This window comes from Idiotropiscis lumnitzeri, chromosome 1 (assembly GCF_059441095.1).
Source record: "Idiotropiscis lumnitzeri isolate Australia: NSW breed Sydney's pygmy pipehorse chromosome 1, RoL_Ilum_1.0, whole genome shotgun sequence".
Taxonomy (NCBI): domain Eukaryota; kingdom Metazoa; phylum Chordata; class Actinopteri; order Syngnathiformes; family Syngnathidae; genus Idiotropiscis; species Idiotropiscis lumnitzeri.
In genome coordinates, this window is record NC_142391.1 from 2360555 (window position 1) to 2381888 (window position 21334).

Here is a 21334-nt window from a genome sequence, read left to right on the forward strand (position 1 = left end):
CCCCAACTTTTTTTTTTTTTCAAATCTTGCTTTATTTTTATTACTTTATTGCCATTGGACTTTTCAGTGTAAGTTTTTAGTGTTGGACATTTTCTTTAACTTGTATTTTAATTTTATTAAGTCCCTTTTTGTATTTTTTTTAAATTGTTTACTTTGCCAAGTGTCAAGACTTTTCATAGTATATTTATTGAGCCGTGTGTTTTAGCATGTATCAAATACAAAATATACAATTATTAATTTATGTGCATGCAACAAACCCCTTCCCCGCCAGTTTATAATGAAAGAAAAAGATGCATGCTTTTCATGAGTTCAATTTTTACTTTTTGGGTTGTAATGTTGATAGGCAATTAAGGGATAGTTTTTCCTCGAATCTTCTAAAATAAAGATGTCCTTTTATTTGTCCACTGTGTCAAGCAGCGAAGATAATAGATCACACATCGGCAGCGGCGTAATGTAGAAACTGATATATATATATACTATATCTCACACATGCAAATATCCACAATTCCCCATGTGTACACACATACTTACGTCCCACGTCATATACAAGCGGAACAGCCTCTTTCTGTTCCAGACCACTCCATAGAAAATGACCGATGCGACCACCGAGTCATAGAAGTTCCCGCAAAAGGACCTCAGCCTCCTGAGTAGGAAGAGTCTGCTCTGACCCTTCCTATAGAGAGCATCTGTGTTGTCGCTCCAGTCCAGTTTATTGTTCAGATGAACAACCAGGTACTTGTAAGTTGAGACCCTCAACATCTGTTCCCATATAAGGAATAGGTTTTCCTCGAATCCTCAAAATTGATGATAAACTTGCGACAAACACAATATTTTTAGTCCTCTGCTCTATGTAAAATGGCTTATACTTTCGTGTGGGCGTGGCTAGATACGATGTTGCCCATGAATCTGCCAAGTTTGGTAAACTACATATCAGACGTCAATGTGATTGGCTGCAGAACTTGCGCCGATGTAATATGATTGGCTGGTGGATCCACGCAGGAGGGGCTTGTTTTGTCGACGAAACGAAATGACAATTCCAAATGTGTCATATTTATTCCAAATAAAACAGTTCGAGTCGCTGTCAATTAAATAGCTGTTATAAAACATGGTAGACGCTACAATACATAAAAAAAAATACTATGACGACAGATGTCCATTGGCCAATCATACTGCAGGGGGCGCACCCGCCGCCAGAGGGAACACGAAATCAGGTCATATGATCTAAAACTTAACTTGACCCCTGACGACGCCAACAAGGAAGGCGACGGAAAGGAGAAGATATGATTGTTGTACGCGTTTTGGTGTTCTTGCTTTTATCCTTCGGAGTTTTGCACGTTTGGAGCCGTGGGGGTCCTGTGGTTCTTGTCGAAATTCTGGACGGCGAATGGACCTTGTGGAACTCCAACAAGTCTTTGTCTCTCCCCGCTCGGGTGCCAGGCTGCGTCCACACGGCGCTGCAGCAGCGAGGTGTCATCCAGGTCTCGTCAAAAAGAATCTTCTCTATCATAATTGCGATGGGAAGTCAGAAGTGGCTTTTACAGCCCCGTCTTATGTGAAATGCGCTAAAGTTGGATTGTATTTGGAAAACGAACCCAAAGCACGTTCAAAATGTCTCTTTTTTTTTTTTTTTATTTCCCGATATCTCCTAGTTTATGCTGCTTTGAATATTTTGCATAATTTTCAATCATTGGTGCGTCTTCCAGGATCCTTACTTCCGCTTCAATGACCTGCTCTACAAGTGGATCTCTTTGGACAATTGGACGTACGCCACCACGTTTGCCGTGTCCAAAGAGCTGAGGTCAGCAGCGAAATCCGGCATGAGTTCAAAAAAAAAAACTCTTTCTGAGATCAGCTGATAATTAAGGATGTCTTTGGTGTAATTTCACACTTGATTTATAGTTACCAAACTAGTTTTTTACTAGACATAAAAAAAATACTTTTTCCAAAATTTGTTCCATTTACATTTGTATGCTCAGCTCTCTTTTGGAATACGCCACAGGAAATATAAAATAGATTTTTTTGGGGGGCGTTTTCTTTCCGTCTTTGTTAATGTGTTCTCGCCAACAGGTCCAAGCAGCAAATCCTTCTGATGCTGGACGGCGTGGACACGGCGGCGTCCGTTTGGCTCAATGGCGCGTTGGTGGGCCGCACGGACAACATGTTTCGAGCATACGTGCGTTCACCCGAGCGCCTCCCCACCCATGCGTCCGTCCTTTCCGCAACTTGTCCCACGTCTTTTTCTTTTCCCGCTGAAGGTCTTTCCTGTCCGAGAGCTGCTGAAGGCTGAAGAGAACGAGCTGATGGTCCGCTTCGTGTCTCCCGTCGTGTTCGCCGCCCAGAGGAGCAAAGCCCACGCCGCCTACGTGATTCCTCCCGAGTGTCCGCCTGATGTCCAGAAGGGACAATGTCACGTCAATTTCATCAGGAAAGTGAGTCCAAACCACAGTTGGATTAGGATGGGATTTTTCATTTGATTTAGTTTGTCTTTTTTGGGACTTTTGTGTTTTAAGTTCAGTTAGTTTTAATTAGTTTTAAAGAATTTATTTTTTTATTAGCTTTTATCTTTTTGGGGTTCATTTTTTTTTTTAGTTTTAGCATAATTACAGTACAAACAGAGTATTTATTAAGACTAAGATTAAAAAAAAAAAGGCCAATATTTTCTGGGGTGGAAATGGCATATTGAGGTTTATCAGGGTTTGATGAAGAGTTTTTGGGGGTACCAAAAAAAAAAAAAAAACCCTGCATGTGTTTTGCTTAGGCTCAGAGCTCGTTCAGTTGGGACTGGGGTCCGTCCTTCCCTGGCGCCGGGTTGTGGAAAGGCGTCCGCCTGGAGGCCTTTGACATGCTACGCCTCGTTCACTTGGCCGTTCTTCCACTCTACGGTACGCCACCTCACCTGCGTCTCATCGTCATCGTCGGCATCATCGCCACAATAGCCTTTATACATGCTCATGTCTTATGTTATTTAATTTAAAAAAAATTTTAAAAAAATGCAAAAGGTAGACTAAAGTATTGTTAAAAAATACACAGAGCATAAAATGTCAGACAATTTTTAAATAAAAAAAGATTTTAGAAAAATATTGAACCCCCCCAAAAAATAAGCAACAATAATTCCCCTAAACAAAACTTTTTAGAAAAAATACTTTAGTTTAAAAACAATACTGAAATAAAACTTATTAGGCAAAAAATGACCAAAACACATCAAATCTCTTACAATGTTTACAATGAAATATATATAAATATTGTAACAAAGGCATTATGGAAAATATTTAAGAATATGAGAATGGTCCAAGAGCTGTAAATATTAGAAAATGAAATACAATCATAATGGAAAAAAATGTTTTAGAAGAAAATACAGAAAAGAAATATTGAGCAAAAATCTTTACATAATATGTCAAACAATGTTTAAAATGGAAAATTAGTATAATAAGACCAAACACATTTGAGAAAAAAAAAAAGAATTGCCCAAGGGAAAAAAATATTCTGCCTAAAATATTGGAAAGAAATATTTCAAATATGAAAAAGCTTTTCATTGTGCCACATGGGGGCGGCACTGGTTAGCACGATGGCCTCACAGTGGAGCGCTCGTGGGTTCGATTCCGGCTCCGGCCGTCCTGTGTGGGTTTCCTCCGGGTACTCCGCTTTCAGCTTTGCCAAAGTTTTGAATGCTTTTTCCATGGCAGATGCCGAGCGCTCGTCATGGTCGCTGCAGATGGACGCGCTGTTGGACGCTCTTCAGCCCGCGTCGGCCCAAATCACGCTCGACTTGCCCCAGCTGCTCTCCCGCGTCACTTTGCAGACAAACATTCGCCACGGCACCGCCAAATACACCTTCACCCTCAGCGTCAACACGGTATGCGTGCGCTTGTACGTACTTGCGGAAAGAAGTTAGAACGTTTTGTTTGCAGAGCAGCAACGTGAGGCTGTGGTGGCCCAACGGTCTCGGGGGACAAACGTCCTACCGCCTCCTGGTCACGTTGCGATCGCCGAACGGGATGGTGCTGCTCAAAACGCAATCAAAGGTAAGGAGCTCTCTTCCTGTCGTTGCCATGCGGCCAAATTATGAGGAAAAAAAATACACCAAAAAAGAATCACGCTATGGCAAAAAATGTCAATGAAAGTCATAAATATAATAAGAAAATACGTCCATGTTACAGAATATACAAATATTATACATAAAATACACAAATACATAAAGTAACATGCATAAAATATATAAATATTAGAAATATATCTGGCAAACGCAAACAGCGGATTCACCTATTTGCTGTTTTTAATTTTTTTTCCCCAATATTTAAAAAAATATATATATATATTTTTTTTTTGTTTTGTTTTGTTTTTTTGGGGGAATAACCAACCCCCATTTTTGGTGGAAGACACTAATTTGAGTGGCTAAAAATGTACTTTTTTTTTTTTTTCCCTCCAGTGTTTTTTACAGCATAATTGCCGACCGGCCATTTTACATGGATTTTTGCTGATTACCGTAAAAGACGCTCCGTATCAAAGTGCGCAGCATCAGTTGTGGGTGCTATTTCTGTTTTCAACACACACACTAGCCGCATTGCACTATGAGGCGCTTGCTAGCTCGCACTTGCTAGCTCACGCATGCTAGCTCGCGTGAGCTAGTATGGTATTCTGGGAGCCTGTCAGCCTCAGCCAATCAGATGGCTGGTTAGAGAGACGTGAGTGGTGTGCTTTGTATGTGATATGGTATATAAAAAAAAATAATAATTCCCGCTATTTTTGATTAATATCGAAATCACGATTGAAACGATTCTTCATTCAGAACTTAGTATTTATGAAAAAAATGTAATTCATAAGTGTTTTTTTTTTTTTTTTTTTTTTTTTTTTTTTATGGTCCCTGGTTGCCTCTCTGGCAAGAACATTACGGCGACCGAGAGATTCATTTCAAGCTCTCACTGTGTGTTGCAGGTTTACTTCCGTAGCGTGGAGCTCGTCCAGGAGCCCATCGCCGCCTCACCCGGTCTGAGTTTTTACTTCCGCATCAACGGGAAGCCGCTTTTCCTCAAAGGCTCCAACTGGATCCCGGCGCACTCTTTCCAGGACCAAGTCACACCTCAGGTGTAAGTCACATGATTGTAATGACACGCAAAAAAAAATCGGAACGGACTGCAACTGCGTGACGGAGCCACGGGGACGAAACCCGCTCGAGAACCTTCACTGCGACCAGTCTTGCGGCTTGAGAGTCGAGTGCTAGCTGCTAGGCTAAAATGACCGAACTTAACACAGCAGCAAATGCATTTTTAAATATCTTTGATAATAATTGAAAACATATTAGCCAAATTATGATACAAAATAAAATACAATAAAATAAATAAATTGGCTAAATGAAATAAAAAGGCTTAAAGGGATAAACATTTAAAAATTATAGACAAAAAATAACTTGTAAAAAATATTATACATCTTTTTGATGCAAAAAATATTACAAAAATCTTAGAAATTATACAAAAATATGAATATTATAATATTCCAAATATTTGAATATTATCATATTTTTCAGACTACACGGGGCAAAAAATGAGTTGTTAAGTGCATGTACAGAACGATTTTGAACTGTGAATGCACATAAAAGGTACGCAAACAGATTGATAAAACATTGCCTTTTAACACAGCAACAACTTTGCTAATTAAAACGAAAAAAAAAAATCATTTATTTAGTGTATTTTCTGAACTATAGAGCTCCCCTACTGGTAAAAGAAAAATCCGCAGTAAAGCCGCGCCGTTATTATTATTCGCATGGTTCAAAATCGAGGAAAAAAGTAGCGGCATATAATCCGGAAAATTCGGTATATCAAATAGACCTTCACAAACAAATGTGAACTTTTATGAGGCAAAAATACACAAATATTTCACACAAAAATAAGAAAAAAAACCCGCATCAATTCTACACATCCCTTTTCGAAAAAAAAAAAGACAAAAAATACACCAATATTCTGAAAAAATCTGAGCCGTGTCTACTATAGTCGTCCCGTTAGTGTGCTGAATTGTCTTATTTGAGAGCGCAACGCGTATTAGTTGTTGGAGTTTAGCGTAAACTGGCTGTGGAGGATGTGGACTAAATGATCCAGGGGTTTTGCCTCCTTCTCAGCTTGGCCGACTTGTTGCAGTCGGCGGCCGACGCCAACATGAACGTCCTCCGCGTTTGGGGCGGCGGCGTTTATGAGCAAGACGCCTTCTACGACACGTGCGATGAAATGGGTCTCATGGTAAGCGCCGGCAACAATTCGTGCAGCACTTCACACCTTGTTGCGATCATATTTGCAAATTTGTCTTGCAGGTGTGGCAGGATTTCATGTTCGCTTGCGCTATGTACCCCACCGAGGACGACTTCGTAAGCACCGTGAGGGAGGAGGTCTACCAGCAGGTCAGAAATGGGACGTCACATTACCTCATCGCGGGATCATTTCTTGATTTATTTAGTACCGTGATGGTCGTATTCAGAGCTGTTCCTAAATTGAGTAAAAACAAATATTAGACAACACGCAGTAGATAGTTAATTGATCAATTAAACAAAAATGGCGAGATAATCAAACAAGAATATTATGTCAAAAAGATCACTTCTCTAATTGCAGTGTATTGTGTGTACAATACAAATTCCAAAGTACTGGACAAAAAAAATACTAAAAAAATAAAGATAAAGGTTTTTTTGTTATGGAAATAGTCTACAAAATTAAAAATAAAATAGAAAATAAAAAAAAAGATATATTCAGCATTTACGAACAAATAATGAGATGAAAACAAATGTGAAATATATTCAAAAATATCTAAATACTGTATTAGACAAAAAATAGTGCAAAAGAGTAAAAATTAAAAGATGGAAAAAAAATACACAAATATTAGAAAAATAAATATTAGACAAAATAAACAACTACGTATTTGAAACCAATTCTGAAATATTAGGGAAAGAATAGAAAATTCTTAGAAACAAATTCAAAAGCATTGAACAGAAAATAAAGCTATATTTGAAGAACAATACAAAAGTATTAACGGAAAAATAAAACATTATCAGGCAAAATTATTTGGAAAGTATAGAGAGAAAAAAATACTGAAAATACAAAACCAGACAAAAAAAAATACTCTAATATTTGTGCAAAATATGGAAATAAGAGAAAAATTCCAAACTGTTATAAATATGACAAATTTAAAAATATTCACCCGAAAAAAATATAATAAATATAAATAATATAATACGGTGTCAGAGGAACAATCCACAAATATTAGACAAACAAAATACACACAAAAAATGTAAATCTAAAAACACAAAAATACGCATATATTTGTACCAAATCGAGAAATATGGGAAAAATACACAACTTTAAAAATTTAAAAATACTTAAGTATATATAGTATAAAATATATCAAATATCATTTATAATACAATCGGTGTAGAGGAAGCACTTTTGAATTACTCTTACATAAAAACGACCACCTTTTTTTTTTCATTCATTTCTTGAAGCTTTCAGATAGACAGCGATGAATGTCTCGTCTTGCGATAATCTTCTTTCTTTTTTTTTCCTCTCCCAGATCTGGCGACTGAAGTCCCACCCATCTGTCATCATGTGGAGCGGAAACAACGAGAACGAAGCGGCCCTTGCCACCGACTGGTTCCACATCCCCGACTGGCAGCGGCCCGTCTACCTCAAAGACTACGTTGCGCTCTACGTGAACACCATCATGGCCATCGTTAAGCAGGTGGGCTTCATGTTTATTACGTCATACTTTTTCAGGCGGGGCTTCTCAAATCGTCGGCCTCTGACTTTTCTGCTGTTCGGGAGCCGGAGCTTGGCGAGCCGCAAAGAAATAAGCAATAAATTAGCTTAAAAATGCAACACAATGCAAAAGGTTTGCGAAGCAGCGACTTAATAATGACGGAGCACGACGTGTCCCTCAGGAGGATCCCAGTCGGCCGTTCCTGGTCTCCAGTCCCACAAACGGCGCCGAGTCGGAGCGGGAAGGCTACGTGGCGAGCGACCCGTACGACCCGCGCTACGGCGACACGCACTTCTACAGTTACCTGGACGACTGCTGGGACTGGCGCGCCTTCTCGCGGACGCGCTTCGCCTCCGAGTACGGCTTCCAATCGTGGCCGTCCCTCTCCACCCTGCGGCCGGTAAGCGTTGGCTTCCCTTTGCGGAGCCAAGATCCAACACTCGGTGGCTGCGTATCTTCGTCATCGCCAACGTTTGGCAAAAGAAAATACTGCAAAATTAAAATGAGAAAAATACTTTGAGTGCAAAAAGTTAAAGCTACAGTTGTTGAACAAATTGAACTTTGCTAATTGAACACACATTTTTGTGGAAGTATCAAATTGTGTAAAATAATTTAAAGGATGAAAGGAAAAAAACTAAACTTTGAAAATATGTAAACTGTTAAGTATAAAAAAAAAATGAAATGGAAGAAGTAAAAAGAAAGATCATTTGAAGGTTCCAAATATTTTTATAAATATTTATTTCAAATTTTGAGTGTAAAAAAAAAAAAAAGTACTGTGAGTATTTAATACACCAAACTGTGAAAAACTTAAAGATTGATTTCATAAATTTATACACAAATCTATTTAAAATATATAAAATATCATTTTTAATTTCCATGCAAAAAGTCAAACCGTTATAAAACATTTTTTATTTATGTGATAATGAAGATACAATTATTAATATTTTATCTATGCTGGTATGTAAAAAAATTAATTAGTGTTATTATAAAAATATTTTTTTTTTTTGTGATTTAATTTACAATATTAAAAGAAAGAGGGGAAAAAAAGAAAGCAATTGGCAAAGATAAATAAATAAATAAATATTTTTTAATTAGCTAGATTGGCCAATTAATCGTCCGGCCCTGACTTTTTGAAGTACAACCTTTCAAGTAATGTGCAAGGAAAATTCTGATTGTTGAATGTCCCTGAAGTGGACCCAACAAAAGCGCCGGTGACGTTGCAGGTGTCGGTTGCGGAGGATTGGAGCTTGAGCAGCCGCTTTGCTCGGCACCGTCAGCACCATCAAGACGGCAACGAGCAGATGTTGAAGCAGGCGTCCATTCACTTCCACCTGCCCAACTCCAGCGACCCCCTCATCAGATTCACGCGCACGCTCTATCTCACGCAGGTAACAAGTGACCACCACCACCATTGCAATCAAAAGCAGAACGTGAAGGCAAAAAAAAAAAAGCTTGCCTAAAACAATTCCAATTTTTGAGCCTTTTAAATTAACATTAAAATTGTACTTTTCACTCACTGCCTCAGTTGGGCCCCGATGCAAGCAGACTGTAACGGTTTGTGTGCGTTTGCTGTCAGGTGATGCAGGCTCAATGCGTGAAGACTCAGACGGAATTTTACCGGCGTAGCCGTAGCGAGCTGATAGGAGGCCTCGGCAACACCATGGGCGCCCTCTACTGGCAGCTCAACGATATTTGGCAGGCGCCCTCCTGGTCGTCCATCGGTAAGCCTGCCCGCAAAATAGCCCACGGTGGCCACTTCCTGTCGCATCCGCCGTCACTTCCTGTTCCTCGGCAGAGTTCGGCGGCAGGTGGAAGATGTTGCATTATTTGGCCGTCGACTTTTTCGCTGACGTCCTGCCCGTCGCCTTCGAGGACGACGGCGACATGCTGCTGATCTACGCTGTTTCCGACCTGAGCCAAGATCTCAAACTCAGAGCTATGGTAAGGCCTCCCAGCATGAAAATAACATCAACTCAATTAGTAAAATAAGAAATATGTCGTAAATAATCAATAAATATATATTTTTTCCTTTTATTAAAAAAAAAATGCACACTAATATTACAAAATGTAATGGGGGGGTGGCCTGAAATCTTTAATTGGTTAAATTTATATTTCATATCATTTTTTGTGAAAGTAGTGAAGTGTGAAAAATATTTATTAACTAAAGCATTATTAAATACTTAGTGCTCTTTTTTTCCTCTTGCACTTGAAAAGTACTACATATATTAATAAATAAATAAATACATTAAAAAAAAATCAAATTTAAACCAAAATGAAAACAACTCATAATTACGAAGAAAATGTGCTTTAAAAACTCATGAAATCTGAGTTAGAAGTATTTCAATCCTGCCCTTCCACCAGGTGTCAGTGTACACATGGAGCAAGCCTGACCCGCTTTGCACGCTGAAATCTGATCTTGTGGCGGTCCCTGGAGGAAGCGCCGTTCCGCTTTTCAAAGAGCCTGTCGCCGCCCTGCTGGCTGAATGCGGAAGCTGCAGCCGCCTCAGCTGCCTGCTCGCCTTCCACCTGGAGGAAGGCGGCGGCGGCCGACGCGGTCCCGCTAACCACCACTTCCTGTGCTCACCCAAAGACGCCTTGGGGCTACGACCGCCTAACATCACGGTGCGACACTTTTGTTCCAGGATTCTTTCCTTAAGACATTTCCAGATGCCAAATTTCTTCCTGGAGTCACGTAGAAATTCAGAATTCCTGCTTTGAATGACTTGTTGGTCGTCTTGAATTTTTTTTCTTTCACACACTTAGGGATACCGAATTCTGTTAAGTCCTTTTCACACTGCACTTAGCCCCCATTCAACTGACAAATGTCTCCCCCTGCAGGCCAAAGTGCGCGAGGATGAGACGGGATTGGTGGTGGATCTCCAGTCGTCGGCCGTGGCTCCTTTTGTGTGGTTGGACGCGGGCGACCTTCCCGGACGCTTCAGCGCCAACGGATTCTTGATGCTGTCCAGGAACAGGACGGTGGCGTTCCGTGCCGGAAGAAACACGAGCGTGACGGAACTCTCCCGAGCACTCAGCGTCACCTCGTTGAGCGACCTCGACTCGCCTTAAATCGCCTTAAACCTTATCGCCACCCGATCCTGCTGCTTGTGAATTCAGTGGTAGGACACGTGATTTTTTTTCTCACGACATCTAAGATGACACTTTATTTGCATTTTACTGTAAATTTTGATTTGTTGTAAATATTTATTTTCACGACAATTTGACATCACTATTGGTCATAATAATGGCCACCTTTAAGAAGTAAATGTTGGCCATGAGGCTTGGATGGAAAATTTAATGGATGGTTTTTTGTTTAGTTTTTTTGTCTTTTTTTTTATTTATATAGCTCAATTTTAGTTCTGTACAATAGTTGAACGTTTGCTAGCATAACGCTAACACATAATTGGAAACAGCATTGACGGGCTAATAAATGGTTTTAATTGTCACAATGTGACAACAGTTGACGAAACAAATTGAAGCAACACACAGAGAAACAGTATAAGAATGCTCGCGGGCATATATTCCTGATACTCGCCCAAAACAAAAGTATTGCAACTTACTACGAGTAAATGTATTTTTTTCTCAGATGAGGTGAGGTGACCAAAACACTCCATCCATCTGCTCCTGGTCCGGCACTTCTGTCAAATTTTAAAACCCGCTGTGCCCCGCCAATCCAAAAGTTTGCCCACCACTGCTGTAGAGCGTTGCTTTCCTGAGTAATAAACATGTGACGAAAAATGAGGAGGCGGGAACAGATGTATTGCCTTTTCATGGGGGAAAGGCGATTTGACGTGAGAATGGTGACAAAATGTAGTCAACTTGTATCTCAAAGCACCACTGTATCGTTGATCTGAGTTGATATATATATATATATATATATATTTTTTTTTTTTTTTTTTTTTTTTTTTTTAAATTTTCCATTGTATCTTAATGGGTGGATCCGGATTTTGTAATTCAGCCCGGTCCGTATCCCCGTGTGTTGAATTTTGGAGAATTATAATGAAAAAGAGCCATTCTATTGGTTTCCCAGTGTGCGTGCGTCATGTCTCCACCAGGAGGCGCCACCGTGCCCACGCTGTTTTACTTTTTGTTTACCTCCCCACCCCCTCGCCCCAGTCAAACCTTCCAACGTGACTAAATGACCCCCCCTGCACTCCACCTCTTCCCTGCTGCACGTGCATGTTTGTTTGCGCGTGCACGTGTGGGGCATTCCAACTTTGGGGGGGTGCACAAGGGAAAGCGTATTTGGAACTCGTGCGCGCGGTCGATCGCTCTTCTCCGTGTGTGCGTGAGTGTGTGTGCGTGTGCGCGCGCGCGCGCACGCCAGTGAGCTTTGAACCAAGCGCTGATTACCTCCCGCCGGGAAAGCGCCATCCTGTTGCGTTGCGTGCTCGTGCATGTGTACGGTCATGAAGTCGTGCTGGAGGAGTTAAAAACTTTCTTTGGGGGTTGGTGGGGGGGTCTTCTTCTTCTTCTTCTTCTTCTTCTCATAGGAGGACTGCGTGGAAAAGCGAGAGAGACATGGCTGCGCTGCTTGTGCGACTTTTGGGGGGGTTGGTGCTCCTCGTGGTGGTCGCCCACGGCCGGGAGGCTCTCGCGGGAGGGGCCGGCGAGTTCCTGCGGGACATCGTGCACTTCTTCGGCCACAACGAGTCCATCCCTCCGCGGAACTTGGAGGAGCTCCTGCACATTGTAGCTGCCCGCAGGCACCACGCCGTCACCCACGACGGCAACCCGCTCCACGGACGCGAGGTAACACACTGGAGACGCATAGCGGAATATTCATTCGGTCTGCCCTTTTTTTTTTTTTCTTTTCATTCCTAAAGACCAGCATTGTGATGAGGCTGTCCCTAATATATTGATCAGGGTTGAAAACCTTTGGAACATCTGACGTAGTCTTCACATGTTCTGTGGCGTTGTGCCAATCTGTGTGATTGAATGGGTGTACCTAATGAAATGTCCAGTTAGTTTGTGTTGCCCTATTAAAGTGCCATAAAACAATAATATCCTTATATTCATGTGTGTAGTAGACTAATTCACTGTAAATAATATATAAGATCGATATGTAGAGATCTGCTCTATATCTGGGTCTGTAGCTACAATATGTATATGTGCATCATTAGCAACTGATAAATACGTAGAAAATATTCTCTATAATGTCAATTAATTACATGCTTGCATACATCTATTTGTATATCCCGTATACACGTGCACGAACATGTTATGCAAAAGGTGCTGTATGTATATGCTGACACATGGTTTGAATTTTTTTAATTGATGCTGTTCCAAAAATATGAATCTGTTTAGTTACATTAATGATGCAAAATATGAGCACTTCTGCGTATTAAAGTCAGGCTAATATCACCCAAAAATTAAATGAATTTGTTGTGCTATTTTTTTTTAAATATTTACTTCTCAAATACTAAAATATTTTTAAAGATCAACTAAGCATTTAATTACATTTACATGTTAGAATACATTCACCTATTAGAAGAAATTGAACTAAAAAATGGGTTTACAATATGCAAATGTTAACCTAATAAAAAAAATACTTCAAATAAGTCTTAAACATTTTCACTCTGATAACCCAAATGAAAAAAAAACAAAAAAATTGAAAGACAAGTCAGTGATTTTTTTTTTTTGAATTTTTCATTCTGATCCAATCATGTGTCATAAAAGCCCGTCTTCCTCTTTTTTTGTGGCCGCGGCTTTTAGTGCCCGTCGGTCGAGCAGATCTTGTCCCACTTTGGCTTCTCCAACGTCAGCCGGCTGAGCGCCGGACATCTGGAGGCCATTTGTCCCGCCGTGTTGACCCAGGTGCTCGTGCCCTCCTGCCCCTACACCGCCCCCGAGACCACCGCACCGACGCCGCCCACGCTCGACTACTCGGGTTAGTCTCAAATGAAAGGAACCCACAAAATGTGCATTTCATACTCTGAACGAGAAATGGTGGAACTCAAACACATTCTCAAAAGTCAAATCCATAATTGCACAACATTTAAATAAAATAAAAAAATATATATATATATTTTTTTTTATGAAGTCAAAACCAATTTAAAGGAAAAAAAAATAAATTAAAACTCACATTGCCCAACCCGAACACCAAATTTGTATGAATACCAAAATATAGTTTTCAAAGTCATGACGCAGTTACAAAAGTACCATTCCACCCCCCCCCTCAAATTTTTAAAAGCATTTTACTATGTGAAAAATAAATACAAAATTATTTGAAAGAATAACAACTAATTTTCCAAAGTAAAAATCAAAAAACAAATGACGGAATTGAGTTTGCCTTGATTTGACTTTTCCTGCCTAACTTCTTTTTACACTTGAAATGACAGCTCCAAATGTTCACCTTTTGACGTCATGACGACTTGAGTTGTTTAACTCTGTAACTTTGACGATGACCACTAAAGGCTTTTTCCGAGCTGATTCTAACGTTATTGTTTGTTGGGATGGGGCTGTAGGGGGGGGGTTCAACTTTCTCGGCCACAGCTGGTCAAAAAAGCGTGTCTCATGTCAGTTCCTTTTAGTATTTATCAGCAGTGTGTTATCAGCTAATAATTAATAACACACCGCTCTGTCAAATGGACTGCACGGCCGTCACGGCCGTCACGGTGCACGTGGAACTGGATATGCGTCGAGAGCAGATGGATGGAGAGAGAAATAAAAATACATTTCATTTGAAATGAAAGTGAACAAAAGCATGACAACAAAATATGTGTTTGAAAAACCACAATATTTAGAAAATAAAACATGAACAAGGTTTATTCATTTCATTTTTTTGTCAAGTTCGGCGGGCCGGATTAAAACGTTTAATGGGCCGCATGTGGCCCCCGGGCCGTAGTTTGCCCACGCCTGGTCTAGAGTGCAATCAAAACACTTTTTTAAGTGAGTCGTGGCCACGTGGCGGCAACAAAACGTTTTCGTGTGTGTGTGTGCAGTTTGGGGATGGGGCTTCCTGTCGGTGACGGTGATCAACCTGGCGGCGTTGCTGGGCCTGCTGCTCATCCCGTTGACGAGCAAGTCGTACTTCCCCAAAGTGCTCACCTACTTCATCGGCCTGGCCATCGGCACGCTCTTCTCCAACGCCGTGCTGCAGCTCATCCCGGAGGTGAGCCGCCTAAATCCGTCTTGAGATGGTTGCCGTTTTTTTCATCGCAATCGCCGTTGTCGTCGTTGTGGAGGCTTTGGGTTTCGACCCCAAATCGGACAACTACGTGGCAAACGCCATCGGCATCTTTGGCGGATTTTACCTTCTCTTCCTGGTGGAGAGGATCCTCACCATGGCGCTGCGCGTGGAACACCAGGTCAGACTTGTTGCACGCCTCCGAGCGTTCATTTCATCGGCATTCCTTCCTTCCTTCCTTGTTTCCTTGTTTCCTTCTGTTCTTCCTTCCTTCCTCTCTCGTTTCCTTCATTCCTTCCTTATGCTCTTTCTGGTCCTTCCTTTCTCCTCATGTTTTTTCTTTCCTTCCATGTGTCTGTGCTTTTCTATTTTATCTCGGCCCGTTCTTGCTGCCTTTCTTCCTTATTCCGTCTTCTTCCCTTGTTTGCTTGGTTCCGTTTCTTTCCTTTCTTTTTTCCCGACTGTTGAGTTGCGTCTCTTCCATTTCATCCCTTCTTCCTTCCTTTTTTCATCCACTCATCTTTCCTTTCTTCCTTCAGTTCTTTTGCTTTCCGTCTTCTGGGTCCTTCCTTTTTCCTCACTTTCTTTTTTCATCTTCCTTCCTCGCCATCCTTGTTTCCTCTTCCCTTTTCTTTTGGCTTGACTTTTTCCCTCCATTCTTGCTTTCTCACTTTTTTTTGGGTACGAATTGACCCTTTTTTCTCTTTTTTTTGGCGTGTGTGTTTTCTGCGTTTGTTTATCAGCACGACCCGTTGAACTTCGCCCCGGCCAACGAGCCGCTGCCAAACGGCGAGTCCGGCTTGAAGAAGAATTCCAGCCTGGTTTTGACGAGCATCAGCAGCATCAGCACGGCCGAGCGGAGCAGCGTCAGCTCTGAACACACCGACGCCAACATCATTCCCGAGCAGGTCAGAAAGCCGAGAAATGTTGCACAGAGCAGTGACGGACAGCAACCGAGGAAATGTCACGTCAACATACTTCAGATTTGCAAATGAACGAGCCAAACAAAGTGACACATTTGTCATTAAATTAGCAAACGAACATTAAAATCTGGTCATAAAAAAAAATAATAATAAAATACATCCAGCGGGGACCTTGACGTGGCAGTCAACTCAATTCAACTTGACTTCCCAGTAAACAGCACTTTGGCAAATGTTGAACAATTCTTCAACAAAGAGTCTTCGAGGTCTTTAATGCCGCTCCCAGTTGAAGTTGACTTAAAACAAAGAGAAATACACACAGGGTTTTTAAAACAAATGTATAATTTGGCCTCAGGGACGTCAACTGAGCTAAATGCTAACACAGTCCAAAAACACGCAAACGGTTAGCATCGATAGTTGCGAAGTTTTGAACGCAAATGGTGGAACAGGAAGAGATTTTTCATCCTCTACGTAAAGGTCTCATGATACAGCTGTGTCATTTACAGCATTGGTCACCAACCACCGGGTCGCGGGCCACTTGGGACCCGGCTGCGGCGGTCCGCCCAGATGGAAAACAAACAAAAATAAATCAATGCTAATGCTAATTGTCATTGCGCTAATATGAAGCACACAAGCTAGCGAAATGAGTAACGATAGTGCAGACGAAGCCCGCTCATCACACACCAAACACACAAAACATTTTGAATTACGGTACAGTCCAGTGGAATACTCTGTTTGGCATTTGCAGATTTTTTTTCAATATTTTAAAGTATTTTATGTACTCTAGTATATCTATCCATGATCTGTACCGCTTCTCCTCACTTGGGTCGCGGGGGGTGCTGGAGCCTATCCCAGCTGTCTTCAGGCAGTAGGCGGGGGACACCCTGGACTGGTTGCCAGCCAATCACAGGGCACACAGAGACAAACAACCAGTCGCACTCAAACTCATACCTCGGGGCAATTTCAAGTGTCCAATCAACCTATCGCACATGTTTTTGGAATGTGGGAGGAAACCCACGCAGATCATACAAACTCCACACAGGAAGGCCGGAGCCGGAACCAAACCCACGACCTTTGCACTATGAACCCATCGTGCCAACCAGTCGTACACCGCGCCGCCCCTAATCTATTTTTTTTTGTCATGGTTTTTGATGCATTTCAATGGGCGCCAATGATGTGGATTTTCTCTATTCACACAAATAGCGGGGTTTGCCACCTAGTGGCCAATGTTGGCACACCAAAAGGAGTATCAGCAACGAATTGGATTGCAGCATAAAATCAGACAAATTTATTTCTCGACATTCTATTTCCCGTAATTATCTTACTCCTCTTTGTTCTTTAAAGTACAATATTCCGCTTTCTGACACACTTTCACCCAAGTCCTTATTTGATGTCGTAACATGTGACCACGAGGATCAATACTGTGATTGACGTCGTAAAGCTGTGCACTTTGTCCCGCCACTTTGTAGCTAATCACCTTAATGAGTGCTGTTGATCTTATCAAGTATACAGTAAGTCATCATTATTTGCTGGATGTGTTTTTTTTCGACGTCGTTATCGCAGACGCGACCGCCGCTGACCACACTCAGGCGACATCATCAGAAATGTGGCAACGGGGGTTAACGTTTAACGAGCCGGCAAACAAAAGCAGAGCAAACAAAGCGGAAGGTGGAAGGAGGTCCTTCCCCCTCCTGGTCAATGGGGTGAATTGTCCGGCTGTAGCACAAAAGACGCCTTGTGCCCGACTAAAAAGAGAAGCGGGCACGCATTTAGCCACGTCGGGGGCGGAGAAGCTTGCTGACGCGCGTCCGTTCTCACCTTGACATCAACATTCCTCGACAGCGCACTGCGCACGCTTTTTCCTCAGCCGTTTATTTCTACGACGCTCAGTAACATTTTCAAACTTCAACTTGATGAGGAGTTAATGCTGTTCAAAATTCTAAATCTGTATTTTGCAACAGGAGTCACATAAAATGACACATACATATTTTCAAATTATTATTATTATGATAATAATACAAAATAAAGTAACAAACCAATACAGAATAATGCATCAAACATAATATATATTACATAAATAATATCATTTTAATAACTTTGGAATATAAACTACAATGGGATAATAATTGAATAGGTACACTAATAAATTGACAAAATGAGTGTGACAAATACGTTTTTTCAGTGATGGAGCAGAAGAAAGCTGGAAAAAAGGGCAGCTGTCCACAATGGTGTCGTCTGTCTCATCATTCATGTTATTTCAAGCAAGATACTTCGCAGGTTTAGACAAGAGACTACAAAAAAAAAGCTAGCATGCGCGAGCTAGCATGCGCGAGCTAGCATGCGCGAGCTAGCATGCGCGAGCTAGCATGCGCGAGCTAGCATGCGCGAGCTAGCATGCGCGAGCTAGCATGCGCGAGCTAGCATGCGCGAGCTAGCATGCGCGAGCTAGCATGCGCGAGCTAGCATGCGCGAGCTAGCCGTGCGGCGCCGCCCAGTCTAAATATTAAATACAGAAATAGCACCCTCAACTGGTTCTGCGCCCTTTGATACAGGCGTCTTTTGGTCGTAAAAATACGGTAATCTAATATTTGGTAAAATAATGTATCAACAAAATCATTTACCATAAAAAAGAATGAAATAAATAACAATGCGTAGTAATAGTAACATACAATTACAAAATGTATAATAAAACATAAATGCATAAATAATGCATGATAAAAATCTCACACAAATAATTCTAATGAGAAAATAAGAATTTTATAATTCAATGACAGTGTATTTTTTCAAAATCAAAAGTCATATAATGTACAAAATAATAAATAAATACAATTTAAACCCACAAAATAATCCATTTGAGGGAATAAGCAATTGTGCAAAAAATATTCCCATGTAATAATGTAATCAAATAATAAATAGCAGGAATGCCTCAAAATGAATCAAATGCAATAAGAAAGTAATGGCGTGCATGTTGTTTGCTTTCAGGCGTCGAGCGCGACGTGCCGCTGCCTGAGCGGCCAGCGGCTGTCCAGCGTCAAGACGGTGGCGTGGATGATCACGATGAGCGACGCGCTGCACAACTTCATCGACGGCCTGGCCATCGGCGCCTCCTTCACCGTCTCCACGCTGGCCGGCTTCAGCACGTCCACCGCCATTGTCTGCGAGGAGTTCCCTCACGAGCTTGGTACTCGGGAACATTTTTTTTTTTTATGTATCCAAATAATGGCAACAGAACCTGAGGTTACAAGTCGGACTCGTAGCTTGTAGAAAATGCATCAAGTGTGAAGGGAATTCTTGCCATGACGATGATGTGGCTTGTGTGGCGTCCAGGCGACTTTGTGATCCTGCTGAACTCGGGCATGAGCGTGCCCCAGGCCATCTTCTTCAACCTGCTTTCGGCGCTGGCGTGCTATGCGGGCCTGGTATTTGGAATCCTGCTGGGCAGCAACTTCGCCCCCAACGCCATCTTCGCCATCGCCGGCGGCATGTTCCTCTACATCGCCCTGGCTGACATGGTACTTGAGTTCGTCTTATCAAAGGCGCTGTCTAAAAGATTTTTTTTAAAAAAGGGCCAGTAAAAGAAACTATCAAATGATCGCCTTTTTTTTTATTTTTTTTTTATTTTTTTTTTTTTTTATTTTATTTTTTTTTTTTTTGCATTTTAGCACTGCCCCAGGCGATATCCTGATAACTTGAACCCAAACATTTATGGCCTGACCCTACACTCGAAAAACAGTTGGGTCCCAAATAATCCAATTTGGGTCAAAAATGGTCAGTACGACCCAACTTTCTGGGTGCTTTAACACTCGGGACAGTTTGAGCTGACATCTTGGGCAGAAAAAATAACCGCCAAAAATTTGGGCGGAACAAATAACCCAAAAAGTTGGGTGCAATTGACCCTCCAAAATTGGGTCATTCGTTTGACCCAATTTTTGGGGTCAAATCAATGACCCAAAAAGTTGGGCTGCAAAATTGACTCATGTCAAATTGACCCAAGATGCAGTCTGTCCCTTTTTGACCCAAGTAAATGAATTTAATGAGTAAGTCAAATTGGGTTATTTAAAATACCCCAACATTGAAATCATTTTATACTTTGTGAAAACTTTAGCTTTACTCCGCAGGTCATTATTAAAATCGGTCGGGTCTAATTGGGTTGTTTTCAAACTACCGTACAATTGCAGTTGGTCCATTCCACCTCTTTTCAAACGACTTCTATCTTCTCTACACTTGTTTCATTTTCTTTGCAGCAACCGCACGTTGCCCTTATAATGACCAGGCAACTTTTTTGTAGTGGTTCAAATCTCGTGCTTCGTAATGTCTTTGCACGATTATGAGAGTAAGAGCTGATTTATCCCGTTAATGGCGTCCAAAACCCGTTTTGGCTCCCTTTGGGAAACGTTGGCGCCCGTCATTTCAGGCCTTCAAAATAAAAGCATGGCCGTAAAATACCACACCTGAAGCACTTCAGTCCGTTGAGAGGGTGTGTCGGCCTCGGCTCATTGTCCGTCTGCACCGTGAAGCGCTGGCCGTTCTCAAGGATTTGGTTGAATAGAAGCTGATAATGTTGCATGGAATTCTTTTCCACATTTCATGTGCGTAATTTCTCTGAATGAGTAACGCAAGCTTCTCTACGGCTCAGTTTCCCGAGATGGACGCCATCGCCCGGGAACAGAAGCGTACTTCGTCCAAGGTGATCTTCTTCCTGATCCAGAATGCCGGACTGCTGACGGGCTTCACCATCATCTTGCTCATCACCATGTTCGCCCGAGACATCAACCTTGGATGAGCGCCGGGAAGGAAAGCAAAAAAAATTATAATAAATTGCAAATAATAATAATAATTTCTGTTTGCCTTCATCTTGGAACGGGACGCTTCAAATATGTTTTCTACAAACATAACCAAACAAACTTTCCACACAAGGTGAAAGAAATCATTTCATTCATGAAATCTAATTTGAGTTGTCTTAAAGAGACACTGAATTATTGTTTATTTTTTTTTGTTTTTTTTCTTGAAATATTGTAAGATATTGTGTTTGGTGCTGTACTTTACTGTTTGTATTTTTTGCCTGTGATTTTCTTTGTTAAGTGTTGTGGTTTTTTTGTCTTTACTTTGCTGTACGATCAAGCTTCATTTTAGGAATGTTAAGTAAAAGTTGTGTATTTCTATTTTAGGTTTCAGAGGGTTTGTGTTGCTTTGCTCAGGTTTATTCGGATCACACTGAAAGAAAATGTGAATCGGACTTTGATGCAAAAAATATAAATGCTAATATGTCTCTTTGGAATATTGTAAATACAAACTTTATGAAGTGTTGTAGTGCTTTAAAATTGATACGTTTTGGTCTCTTGGTATTCTGACATTGAAAGTGTTTTTATGACATTGGAAATTCAAAGCACGATTAACTTCTTTTGGGAGGAATGGAGATTGTTAGGAAATGTTGGAATTCACGGTGGTGGTAAAAATATATACTATAAATGTAAATAAATAAATGTAAAGTGTAAATCTTGTAAATCAGTGCCCAAGAGGCGTTCTTGTGCCTCCGTTTCTACTGAGCGTCCAA

The 21334-nt window shown here is 41.2% G+C and overlaps 2 protein-coding genes across 3 annotated transcripts; both read left to right on the forward strand.

Moving 5' to 3' along the window:
* Window positions 1-1087: 1087 nt before the first annotated feature.
* Window positions 1088-12365, forward strand: manba (mannosidase, beta A, lysosomal). 2 transcript variants are annotated; one of them, XR_015846073.1, is made up of 18 exons: window positions 1088-1478; window positions 1704-1798; window positions 2068-2173; window positions 2256-2429; window positions 2759-2882; window positions 3684-3853; window positions 3909-4022; window positions 4933-5084; window positions 6110-6227; window positions 6299-6385; window positions 7546-7713; window positions 7913-8131; window positions 8955-9119; window positions 9308-9452; window positions 9527-9672; window positions 10093-10353; window positions 10570-10850; window positions 12225-12365. XR_015846073.1 is itself a non-coding variant. In XM_088310174.1 (17 exons), the coding sequence occupies exons 1-17, from the start codon at window positions 1281-1283 to the stop codon at window positions 10798-10800; spliced, it is 2673 nt and encodes an 890-aa protein (XP_088166300.1). In that variant the 5' UTR covers window positions 1088-1280; the 3' UTR covers window positions 10801-11570. The 2 variants fall into 2 exon arrangements, 1 of the variants encoding a protein (XP_088166300.1); XM_088310174.1 differs by lacking the exon at window positions 12225-12365 and having other exon boundaries at window positions 10570-11570.
* Window positions 10789-21285, forward strand: slc39a8 (solute carrier family 39 member 8). Its single transcript, XM_088310188.1, has 9 exons — window positions 10789-10850; window positions 12225-12483; window positions 13447-13621; window positions 14676-14845; window positions 14919-15041; window positions 15604-15768; window positions 18763-18961; window positions 19108-19292; window positions 20417-21285. The coding sequence occupies exons 2-9, from the start codon at window positions 12253-12255 to the stop codon at window positions 20561-20563; spliced, it is 1395 nt and encodes a 464-aa protein (XP_088166314.1). The 5' UTR covers window positions 10789-10850; window positions 12225-12252; the 3' UTR covers window positions 20564-21285.
* The last annotated feature ends 49 nt before the right edge of the window (window positions 21286-21334 follow it).

What these genes read in the sequence shown, in the direction of transcription:
- manba (XM_088310174.1), top strand. Translation starts at nt 1,281, where the DNA reads ATGATTGTTGTACGCGTTTTGGTGTTCTTGCTTTTATCCTTCGGAGTT. An exon ending in ACAACATGTTTCGAGCATAC is followed by an intron (nt 2,174 to 2,255) that starts GTGCGTTCACCC and finishes TTCCCGCTGAAG; the next exon opens with GTCTTTCCTGTCCGAGAGCT. An exon ending in GCCCTCCTGGTCGTCCATCG is followed by an intron (nt 9,453 to 9,526) that starts GTAAGCCTGCCC and finishes GTTCCTCGGCAG; the next exon opens with AGTTCGGCGGCAGGTGGAAG.
- slc39a8 (XM_088310188.1), top strand. Translation starts at nt 12,253, where the DNA reads ATGGCTGCGCTGCTTGTGCGACTTTTGGGGGGGTTGGTGCTCCTCGTG. An exon ending in ACCCGCTCCACGGACGCGAG is followed by an intron (nt 12,484 to 13,446) that starts GTAACACACTGG and finishes CGCGGCTTTTAG; the next exon opens with TGCCCGTCGGTCGAGCAGAT. An exon ending in TGCTGCAGCTCATCCCGGAG is followed by an intron (nt 14,846 to 14,918) that starts GTGAGCCGCCTA and finishes GTCGTTGTGGAG; the next exon opens with GCTTTGGGTTTCGACCCCAA.